Source organism: Scyliorhinus torazame, chromosome 14, assembly GCF_047496885.1.
Source record: "Scyliorhinus torazame isolate Kashiwa2021f chromosome 14, sScyTor2.1, whole genome shotgun sequence".
In the NCBI taxonomy this organism is placed as follows: Eukaryota; Metazoa; Chordata; class Chondrichthyes; order Carcharhiniformes; family Scyliorhinidae; genus Scyliorhinus; species Scyliorhinus torazame.
In genome coordinates, this window is record NC_092720.1 from 71,384,965 (window position 1) to 71,397,474 (window position 12,510).

At 41.6% G+C, this 12,510-nt stretch overlaps 1 protein-coding gene across 1 annotated transcript; it reads right to left on the minus strand.

Moving 5' to 3' along the window:
- Positions 1-997: 997 nt before the first annotated feature.
- LOC140389803 (NADH dehydrogenase [ubiquinone] 1 beta subcomplex subunit 5, mitochondrial-like) lies at positions 998-12,314 on the minus strand. Its single transcript, XM_072474339.1, has 6 exons — positions 12,135-12,314; positions 10,270-10,355; positions 8,159-8,225; positions 3,496-3,557; positions 2,082-2,188; positions 998-1,199 (listed from the first exon to the last, which is right to left on the minus strand). The coding sequence occupies exons 1-6, from the start codon at positions 12,250-12,252 to the stop codon at positions 1,079-1,081; spliced, it is 561 nt and encodes a 186-aa protein (XP_072330440.1). The 5' UTR covers positions 12,253-12,314; the 3' UTR covers positions 998-1,078.
- Between the last annotated feature and the right edge of the window lie 196 nt (positions 12,315-12,510).

Genomic DNA, 12,510 nt, shown 5'->3' on the forward strand with positions numbered 1-12,510 from the left:
AATCGTCCTTCATTTGGTCCACCAGCCGGGCCAGATTTAATTTATGCAGCCGGTCCCATTCCCGAGCCACTTGGGTGCCTAGGTACCTAAAGCTTCCCTCTACTAACCTAAACAGCAGTTCTCCCAGTCGCCTCTCCTTTCCCCTCACCTGGACCACAAATACCTCACTCCCATATTAAGCTTATACCCCGAAAACCGGCCAAATTCCCCTAGAGTCCTCATGATTTCTTCCATCCCCTCTATTGGGTCCGTAAAATACAGAAGTAGGTCATCCGCATAGAGCGAAACCCCGTGCTCCACCCCCCCCCCGGACCAGTCCTCTCCAGCCCCTCGAGGCTCTCAAGAGCAATTGCCAATGGCTCTATAGCCAGCGCAAAGAACAGTGGGGACATCCCTGTCTCGTCCCCCGGTGCAGTCTAAAATAGTCCGATGTTGTCCTATTCGTCCATACACTTGCCAGAGGAGCCTGATACAGTAATCTGACCCACTCAATAAAGCCCCGCCTGAATCCGAACCGTCCCTGTATCTCCCAGTCGTCCGTCTCTGCCCTGTCCACCTTCTCCCTATGGGACCGGATCGAGATCAGCTCCCACCTGACCACTGCCTTCAGTGCTTCCCACACCACCGCTGCTGAAATTTCCCTCGTGTCATTGACTTGCAGGTAGCTCTGAATACATTTCCTCAGCCGCTCGCACACCCCTTCATCCGCCAAAAGTCCCACATCCAACCTCCAGCGCGGGCGCTGATTACTGTCTTCATTAACCTGCAGGTCAACGCAGTGCAGAGCATGGTCTGAGATTGTAATCGCTGAATACCCAGTGTCCACTACTCCAGCCAGAAAGACCCTGCTCAAAATAAAGAAATCAATCCGGGAATACACTTTAGGCATGTGTGAGTAGAACTCCTTCACCCTCGGCTGCCCAAATCTCCATGGATCCCCCCTCCCCTCCCCCCCCCAAGAGGGACTTTATTTGTCAAAAGAATATTGATGCAAATATTGACATGATATAATTTATTAAACAACTTTTTCACATATTCTTTGAATGGCAATTAGCATTCTCCAGCAATCTTTGTTCACCTAATAATCTGGGTTTGTCTTCTGAGAATTATCTATCAAATTTTTATCCAGAGTTTCATATTGATACCAAGCACCATCACCCCTCTCTCTCATCAGACGGCGAACCTCAAGATGCTTCTGCCTACAATTATAGAAAGCAAAACACAAATTAAATAATCCAAACACTTCGTTCCCAAACTGTTTTTAATGTATTTAAAAGGTAACGAACTTACAATCTGTTAAACATTTTTGATCCTGTCCCCAGAATCATGCATTCACCAAGGCTATGAGGAGCGTGTTTGCTCCCAGGCCTCTCCCAACATTTATCTTAATAAACTGATTACTGATGTGCCATGTTTGCACAATTCCTACCAATTGCCTTAGATTTCAAAAAGTTCTAATACACACCAACTTTGAAGAATTTCTGATTTCATACTCCTATGTAGAAGTGCTACTCGAAGTAGAAGTGCTGATCCACATGGTTATATGGGTTGCTTTGGCTCAGTGGGCTAGACAGCTGGTTTGTGATGCAGAACAAGGCTAGCAGCGCGGGTTCAATTCCCGTATCAGCTTACCCGAACAGCCGCCGGAATGTGGTGACTAGGGGCTTTTCACAATAACTTCATACTTGTGACAATAAAAGGTTATTATTAGTAATGTAAATCTGCCTCTTGAGAAGAGCACTTCTTCGCATTCAATCCTTCCTCACCAAAATTAGTAGATGCAGACTGAGGGGTAATGGGTTATGTCAAATGAATCAGAATTGACAAACATAGGAGATGTAAATGAGACTTCAGCTGTGTCAATTGCTTTAAATTCTATAAACGACCAGCAGTAGTTATTGTTTGAAAGTTACATTTGTCTCATCTTTAAATGCCTGTGTTACATGAATGCTTGGCAAGCTGATACCACCACTGTCATTTTGTACAAGACAATTTCAGTTGTAGTATAGATTTTGAAATATACAGCTTCAAAAGTAATGACGGCAATGTTGTTATCACAAATATATATATGTCTAACTTACCTTAGGTCTACTTTCTCTGTTTCAATAGAAATGAGGGCCATCATTTTCTCATAACTCTTCTCAGGTGGGTCATAGACATATTTTGAAATCCACCTGGTTATGGGGTGCTGCAAATAGAAAATAGTGTTACAGACATGGAATTACTTTTAAAGAGGTATCTAAACACCTTATTAAAAACTTATTTCTGCTCATTTCTTCCCCAGAATTTACAGCAGATGAGAAAATAATTCCTCGATGAATTTTCTCCATAGCCAGCACTTGTGGATAGCACAATTGCTTCACAGCTCCAGGGTCCCAGGTTCAATTCCGGCTTGGGTCACTGTCTGTGCGGAGTCTGCACGTTCTCCCCGTGTGTGCGTGGGTTTCCTCCGGGTGCTCCGGTTTCCTCCCACAGTCCAAAGATGTGCAGGTTAGGTGGATTGGTCATGCTAAATTGCCCTTAGTGTCCAAAATTGCCCTTAGTGTTGGGTGGGGTTACTGGGTTATGGGGATGGGGTGGAGGTGTTGACCTTGGGTAAGGTGCTCTTTCCAAGAGCCGGTGCAGACTCGATGGCCCGAATGGCCTCCTTCTGCACTGTAAATTCTATGACTATGCTTCTTCTTTGACAATCTCAGTATACAAGCCTTAAGTCACATTTAGGGACAGCTCAGTATTAGCACTCACACTTCTTAAGTTACGATTCAAGATCCACCCCAGAGACTTCAGTACATAATCTAGATAAACTTAAAGGATCTAAAAGATGTCAACCTCAACATTGGAGCACTCCCTAATACTGTGCCATCTAGGATATGCACACAAGTCCTTGATGGGGTTTCAATTCTCAAACCTTCTGACATAGGAGACAGAAGTGTTACCAGAAACTTACTACAGCTTAAACAACAATATCCCTAATCATGACACCCTCCATAGCTATTATTTCTAAAATGTTCAATTTTGTTTTCAAATCAGATATGCCACTTAATTGTGACTATTTGTGAAAATTTAATTCAACCTCTCATTTAACTTTCTAATAGCTTTTGTCCTTTCCATATCAGATTTTGGGTTCCCACTACCTCAAAGCCTATTTACCATTGTCCTTTCTAATATCTTCTCAACAGAAGACCATTTTCCCCTTCCCCAAGTTTTATCAATTCTGTTCTCCTTCTATAGTACCAAGTCCAGACTTCCCACATCCCTGCCATACAGATTTAAACACTCTCCCAACACTATTTAATATCTCCACATGCTTCTTTTATTTTAAATGGAGTTAGATTATTGTCCTCTATAGATGAGTCAACAAAAAGTGGGATGATATGCCTCCACAGCCAAGCTTAACTGTTAATTAATGTATATCTAAAACTGTGCTGAGCTCAGTTAAGAAATATTGCAATTCATGGTTGGCAGCGAGCTTTCATAAGAAGAAACATATTGTACCTTGAAGTACTCCCAGTGCTCTGGAACATAATCTTCAGGGATCTCTGCAAGCTCAGCCTCACCTGTGAAATGCAACACCATTGACACATTCCTTTAAAAAAAACATTTTTTCTCTTCCCAAGAAGAATTGACTCTTGTCATGGCACTTGAGAATTTACTTTTTATTCACTAGTGAAATGCGGTTTTACCCAGTTCTGAATTGTATGCCCTGTATTATTAAACATAGTTATATTTTGCTAGTTTCAGCCATTTATACATTAACTGAATGTAATTTTTCAACTGCTAACTTCAGTAAAGATAATTCAATTTATTTGAGGAATAATTATAATTACAAACTTGAAAACCAAGTTATAATTATTCATGGGATTTATTGTCCATCCCCATTTCCCTTCAAAATTGCTGGAGTCACTTTCTTGAGCCACAGCTAGTGTGGCACAGGGAGTTCCACAATTTTGACCCAGCAACAGTGAATTGGCAAAATATTTCCAAATTGGAGAGGAACTTGTGAGTTGTAATATTCCATGGTCCTACTGTCCCTTGTCCTTTTATGTGGTAGAGATAATGAGTTGGGTGGTGCTGTTAAAGACGTTTTGGCAAGTTGCTGCGGTACATCTTATTGTCAGTACACAACACGCCAGCCATGGTGCATGGTGGTGAAATGTTTAAGTGGTGGATGGAGTGTCGCTTAAACAAACTGTTTAATCCTGGATTCCCATGCGTCTTCAGCTGTTGTTGCAGCTGCACTTATTCAGGCAAGTAGAGTACTCCATCACGGTCCTGTCTTGTGTCCAGAAATGTGAGCAAAACTTTGGGGAGTCAGGGGCCGAGTTATTTGCTATGGAAAGCTCAGCCTTTGACCTGCTATAACAATTTTGTGGTCCATTTTTGTGGCAGGATGTTGATAGTGGGGGAATTCAGCCATTGAATATCAAGGAGAGGAAATTAGATTCCATCTTGTTGGAGATGGTCAAGGACTGGCATTTATCACTTATACAACCAAGTCTGAACGTTGTCCGGGTCTCTCTATATGCAGGCATGGAGTATTTTGTTACCCGAGGAGTTGTGAATAGATCTAGATACTGGGCAATCATCAGAAAATATGCCCACTTCAAACCTTATGGAGGGAAAGCCATGAATGTAACAACTAAAGATGAATTGTTAAGTAATGGGTTAAGAGACATTCCAATTAGTTGTCTCATTTATGTTAAGTATACAATAATTGACATTGATATGTAAAGAGGCTTCAGGTGGCCTTTGTGTCAGGTGATGTGTAGATAGAGTTTTGTGCAGAGTCTGTTAAAGTGAAATAAAGATATTTGTAAAAAGGAGCAGTACCTTTGACTCTTTATACAACAGCAGCTAAACATTGAACATGAGTAGGCCTAAAACATTGCCAAGGAACATCTGTAGCAATGCTGTGGGACTGAGATGATTGACCTCCAACAGCCACAGCCATTTTCCTTTGTGCTAAATTTGACTACAACCAGTAGAGTATTTTCCTCCCGATTCCCATTGACTATATTCCCATAATATGTAGGTGCAGCAAGTGATGAGGAAAGCAAGTGGAATGTTGTTTATTGCAAGGGGAATAAAATATAAAAGTAGAGAGGTTACTGCATGGCCTTAGTGAGACCACACCTATAATTTTATGTACAGTCTTAGTCTTCTTATTTGAAAAAATATATATAATTGCAATAATAATAATCTTTATTGTCACAGGTAGGCTTACATTAGCACTGCAATGAATTTATTGTGAAGAGCTCCTAGTCGTCACATTCTAGCACCTTTTCGGGTACACAGAGGGAGAATTCAGAATGTCCAATTCACCTAACAGCAGGTCTTTTGGGACTTGTGGGAGGAAACTGGAGCACCTGGAGGAAACCACGCAGCCACAGGGAGAACGTGCAGACTCTGCACAGACAGTGCCCAAGCCGGGAACCGAACCAGGGGCCCTGGTGCTGTGAAGAAACAGTGCTAACCACTGTGCTACCGTGCCGCCATTAGCAGTTAAGAGAAGGTTCACTCGGCTCATTCCTGGGATGAAGGGCTTATCTTATATTTCACAGTAACTTCATTTGAAGCCTACTTGTGACAATAAGCGATTTTCATTTCATTATAAAGAAAGACTGGGTCTATGCACAATGGAGTTTAGACGAATGAGAAATGATCTTATTGAAACATATGATTCTGAACGTGATAGACTAGATATCGGGAGGATGTTTCCTCTTGTGGGAGAGACTAGAAGCAGGCTATTGTTGAGTAAGTACCACTTGAAAGCATTGTCCTAATATGTGAATACTATTAGGGGCCTGTAAACCTCTCCCACAAGTGACTCCATGCATTTATCATTTTTCATCTCTACCAAACTGCTTCTGTATCCTGGTTTCATTGAAATTAGGTCATCCCTCTCTATTGAGCTAATGTCATTTTTAATTAACAGAACCACCCTCCACCTATTCCTAACTTTCTAAATGTAAAATTTGGGAAAATCTGAGGTTGGCCATTTTGGCAGAATAGCTAAAAAAGCATATTATCTAAATAGTGTGAAATTGCTGAGTTCTGAGATGCAGAGGGAGCTGGCTGTCCCAGTACATGAATTGCAGAAGATTAGTATGCAGGTGCAGAATGATATTCATGGATTCTCCTCCCGTGAATTGTTTAATTGCCCGTAAATATTCTTGGCTGGATTTGGCAGGACTTCAGAGATTTGATCTGATGCACTGGTTGTGGATTTGCATATCTCGGTCTATGGCTACTTTTAGTGTTTCTCATGCATCTAGTCCTGTGTTATAACTTCCCCAGGTAGGCACCTCTTTTTTTTTTTTTTAAGGTATGTTGCTTCGCAATCTTCTTTGAACCAGGATTGAGATACTGGTTTCATGGTAATGGCAAAGTAAGTGATATGCCAGGCCATGAGGTTACAGATTGTGTTTAGATACAATTCTGCTGCTGCTGACCCACAGCACCTCGTGGTTGCTCATTTTGAGTTGCTAGATCTGAATCTATCCTATTTAGCAAGATGGTAGTGCCAAACAAATAAACAAACGTGTCCTCAGAGAGAATACAGGACGTTGTTGCCACAGGAACTGTGCGGTGGTCACTTCTACAAATACTGTTATACACAGATGCATTTGCGACAGGAGGTTTTATAAGGTTGAATTCAGGCAAGTTTTCTTTTCTGTTGGTTCCCTCACTACCTATTGCAGGCCTAGCCAGGCATTTACGTCCTTCAAGACATGGCCAGCTCAGACAGGAGTAGTACTACCAAGCCACCGTTCGTGAAGAATATTGAAGGTTGCTACCAAAAGTACATTCTGTACACTGGCTGCCCTCAGTGCTTCTTCCAGTTCTTCTACATAGAGGACGACAGATCCGGGAGGATAGTAGGTTATCAGCGGGCGTCTTTGTCATGTTTTTTTTTTAAATTCTCCTCCTTTTTCACATTTTCTCCCATCAACAATAAACAATATTCAGCAAGATATGTCAATACCCATAATAGCAACGATCCCATCCGCCCACCAACCCCCAAACCTCAGCCCACATGTTTACATAAACAAATGACAAAAAGGAATCAGGGATTACCCATAGTCACCCTTAATCTACACAGCCCCCCCCCCTTAATCTACACAGCCCCACCCCCCCTTAATCTACACAGCCCCCCCCCCCAAGTCTTTGTCATGTTTAACCTAGTGTTCAAGACGTTATGGAATTAAGAATCAAAGTTGAGATCTCCCAGAGCCACCGACTCCCAGCCACATAGCAGTGTGCTGCCACTCTATCCTGGTGGTGGGGCAGGACATCGAGGAATGGGGTTGGAGCTCTCTGACATTGGCTGCAAGGTATGATTCTGCAAGTCTGGCTATGTCAGGCTATTGCTTTACTCATCTATGGGCCATCTCTCCCAATTTTAGCACATGTCCCCATATCTTAGCTTTGTCTATGCCTTTGTTGCACCCAAAGCTGAGGCTAATGATGGGTGATCCATCTAGATTTATACTCATTAGCCTTTGTAGAGAATTTACACACCGGAGTGGCTTGGTAGGCCACTTCAGACAGCAATTAAGAGGCAATCATATTGCAATGGGTCTGGAGTCACATAGAAACCAGACTGGCGACCGTCATTGATCTGTGGGCTCTGCAGAGGGTGGAGTGCATCATCAGCCCCGGAATCTCTGTTTTAAATTTACTTTAAAACTTTTGTTTTTATTTTGGTTATAGTGCCCGTTTAAGGGGCTGTTTGTTAGTTCATTTGATTAATTTACCATTCTACTGAAAAAGAATATAAACAAGACTGGGTTAGGACAGTATATTTCTTTCCCTTGGGGACATTGGTGAACCAGACCGGGTTTTACAACAATCCAATAGTCACTATTAATAATCAAATCCAATGATCACTATTACAGTAACTTCATACTTGTGATAATAAAATATTTTTATTATTATTGATACAAGATTTTATTCCAGATTTATTTAACTAACTGAATTTAAACTTCTCAGTTACTGCTATAGAATTTGCATTCATGAACATTGGTCCAGAACTCTGCATTATTAGTTTAGTAACCATACCACCATTCCCTTTCAATTTTATTTCAATGTCAATGTGTTTATTCCATTCATTTATCAATAATCTTTATCTCATTTATGATTATTATAAAATGCTTACCAATAAAAATATTCACAAATGTGATTAGTGCAGCCATTGGTATTCCAGTCAATAAAATATAGAATCTCTGCAGAAAGAAAAATTGAGAATTTGTAATCAAATTTATTAATGCAACTTTCACTGTGTTAAAGCTATATGCACTAATTTAATGATGTAAAGAGTTAGAATAATTAATATTTCAATTATCACTAGTAAGCTGCCAATAACAGTTTAAGATGACCAGTTGAGCTCGCTTCATAGCTTACTTAGGCAGGGACCTCCACTACAGACAAAAGGAACATGCGCAGACATTGCACATTTTTTGTATTAAACTAAAGCATGGGGGAAACAATATCCCACGGGCACTCGCCATGGCAATGTCTCCAGCAATCAGAGCCAACAGCACTCTTTTCTCATGCAGTATAAATTGTTGCTCCCTTTGAAATTTGGTATTCTTGCGCTTCAACAGCATGTCTCTTTTTTCAACATATTCTCATTCTCAAGTTGTGCACTATCAAATTACAAAATATCATTATTTGCAATGGAATGGGATTCCTACAACAAACGAAAATAGACAGGATAAGTAGGCTGTAGCAAGACACCTATGTAGCTTGCCTCAATCACAGACACAATATCACATGTCATTAACACCAACAACTTTTACTTTATATAGAGCCTTTGTAATAAAACATTACAAGACACTTCACCAAAAAATTAACAACATTTTACACCAGGCCCATAAAACGAGAATAAGATAGGTGTCCAAAAACTTAATCAAAGAAACAGGTCTCAAAAGGAGAGTTAGAAAAGTGGGGCAGTTTAAGTAGAGAATTCTAGAACTTAAGAGCCGACAAAGAGCAATGGAAATTGGGGCTGCACAAGGTCAAAAATGAAGGAGTTCAGCGATCATGGGCGGTGGTTACACAATACTAATTCATCAGTGTTTGCATAAATCAGAACTTGAATCTATGAATTACAAATATGAATATATTTGTTGTACCAAGAAACTAAACACAAACCAAGTGAATTTAATACACTTAAGCCTGGGATTTTATGTGGAAAGTCTTAAAGAATCTGTGAGACCTCACACTGTTTTTTATAAAATATAGATATGCTCAATGTTATTTCAGTCAGCCTGTGACCCCAGAACAAAAAAAGCCCCACTGCAGTTTCAGAAAGGCCCTTCCAACCTTCCTTTCAACTCATAATGGCTGAGACATGGCAACCTTTGAGACCCAGTCAAATTCCAGACCATGGATTCACATCCTTTGTGGAAGATCTGGCTTGTTGAACAAGCATTATTGCCTTGCTGGGCTGAAGAGTTCTTCGTTTCCTGAAGTCGATGATCAGTTCCTTGGCCTTGCAGACATTTAGAGAGAGGTTGTTTCCAGTACACCATGCAACCAAGTGATCTATCTCCCTTCTATAGTCTGATTCGTCGTTGTTTCAGATACGACCCACAACACCACTGGAAAAGTGAATTTGACAACATTGGTTTCAGTCCGCTGACTTCACTGAAGGAATATCTCATTGCACTTTGAGTTTGGACTCCGGAATTCGCATGAACCAATATTCATTTTCTTCTTGGTCTCTGTACTGTAAAATCTTCTTTTCTCTATCCCTCTCTTTTACATCGGAATGTGGAGGCGACATTGTGACCGTCCTTTCGTGTTTTGAACATGTGCAAATAAACTAACCCTTTTTACTTCATCATGAGTTTGCTGTGGGGTTATTAATGGAAAACAGGATCACACAAAAACAAAAGGGTTGGGAAATATGCCACCGTTAATAAAGAGGGAAACACATTGTAGCACCTTTCTGCTTATAGACGGGTGGTGAGAGGAGAGATTGATGCTGTTTAAATTAACCGCCTTCCTGTCCGTAGCAAAGTCCATAATGCTTCTCTCATAAATGTTTCAAAAACCTTACAGCAAAAACAAGAAGATTTTCAAGAAGTATGCTCTTATTTGTACAAAAATAATTGAACCTACAGTTTATTCCCCCCTCCCCACAAGTCTGATTGCTAACCCATGACTAAATTATATACTTCTTCATATTCAATATCAGGCAGTGTACCTTTCCATGCTAATGGATTAATTGATACTAATTTCAGATGTAACTTTGATACATACTAGGAGATGCAGAAAGCGACGGTCGTAATACTGACTGGACTTGATAGCAAACATCTGTTTTCCATTACTGCCAAGCCGAACTGCAACTAGAATATAACAAAAGAAACACAAACACATTCAATAGAAAAATAATAAATGCACCTTTGAAACAGCGTTAGTTTTCACATATACACTGATGACTCCCAGCTCTACGTCAACACCACCTCTCCAGACTCTTCCACTGTTGCCAAGTAATAAAACTGCTTACCTGATACGCAGTACCGGAGGAGAAATGTTCTCCAATTAAATATCGGGAAGAATAAAGCCATTACTTTCAGTCCGTACTCCAAACACTGTTCCCTGGCTACTGACTCCATCCCTCTCCCTGGCAATAGTCTGACAATACGCCGTATGCTTGCAACCATGGTGTCACATTTGAACCAAGATGAGCTTCTGACCTCACATTCATGCCATCACTAAGATCACCTGTTCACATTCCATAACGTCGCCTAACTATGCCCCTGTCTCAGCTCATCTGCTACTGAACCCCACACGTTTTTGTTACTTCTAGACTTAACTATTCCTATGCATCCTGGTTGGTCTTCAATCTCTCCTCCATAAACTTGAGGTTATCTAAAATTCTGCTGCCCCCGGTGTTAACTTGCAGCAGGTCCTGTACCCCTACCGCTCCTGTGCTCAATGATTAATTCCTAACCACCGACTCAGTCCTTCTGCTGTATTGTCTTGAGGCTGAACTAGACTGTTTGCAACCTTTGTGTGATACCTAACCCTGAAATACACTCCCAACTACATATTGGCGCCATCACGAAAACTGCCTAATACACATTTGTTACATCACCTGACTCCTACCCTGCCTCCATTCATCTGCCACAGAAACCCTCATTCAGCTTTTGTTATCACTTGACTATTGAGCCAGCCTCCGACATTCTACCCCCTGCAGATTTGAAGTCATTTAAAACCCTACTGCCCATGTGTTCATAGAATTTACAGTGCAGAAGGAGGCCATTCGGCCCATCGAGTCTGCACCAGCTCTTAGAAAGAGCACCCCACCCAAGGTCCACACCTCCACCCTATCCCCATAACCTAGTAACCTCACCCAACACGAAGGGCAATTTTGGACACTATGGGCAACTTAGCATGGCCAATCCACCTAACCTGCACATCTTTGGACTGTGGGAGGAAACCGGAGCACAGGGAGGAAACCCACGCACACACGGGGAGGATGTGCAGACTCCGCACAGACAGTGACCCAAGCCGGAATCGAGCCTGTAACCCTGGAGCTGTGAAGCAATTGTGCTATCCACAATGCTACCGTGCTGCCCAAAATTAGCTCGCTCCAAGTCCTCTTCACCCATCGCCTCTGCATTTGCTGACTTACAATCGTTTCCAGTTAAGCAACACCTCAATTTCAAATCCATCCATGGCATTAATCCCTGCAATCTCCTTCACTCCCATAATTTTCTGTGACTTGCGTTCCTCTAATTCCAGTCTCTTGAGCATCCCAAATGTTAATCATTCCACCATTAGCGACGGGCTTTGTCTTTAGCTTCCTAAATTTTATGCTCTGGAATATTCTTCTTCAATCTTTCTACTTCCCTACCTCGCTTTCCTTTAAAACACTCATTAACATTGATCTCTTTGACCCAGCTTTAAGTCACCTGCCCCAATACAATATCACCTGACGGGCTCAATGTCAAATTTTGCCTTCCAACTCTCCTGTGGAGCACCGTCGGGCAATTTAGTACACTAGGCTGCTGTATAAAGATAAGTTGTTGTTGTTGTAGCCTACTGCACTTTACAAGGTCAATCGGTTGCCCTGCCCAGTCAGCCATACTGAACAAAGAATCGGTACACGCCAGCCATACCTTTGGAAGCTATAGGAAAGGCCCGGAGCAGATTGTTTCCAGCTAGATGCTGCAATTTGTGAGGAGAACGCCGAACCACCAGAGCGGCGGCGGCCCGCAGAACACTCAGCACCGCCATCTTTGTTGCTCTCAGATCACTGCAGCGGTCACACTAAGCGTAAATCGGCGGGCGCCATCTTTGATCAAGGCAACAGGATCAGCCATCATATTCTACAATAAGACAGGTGGTTGTTTTAATAAACCTCGAAATTGTATCCTTCCTAGTTTTGAAGAACCTTTGTGAAGGGCTAAAGTGAGCGCTGACAAAAGGAGAGCATTTTCAGTTTTTATTTAAGATTATCAGCATCCGCAGTATTTTATTTTGGTACTGACACAT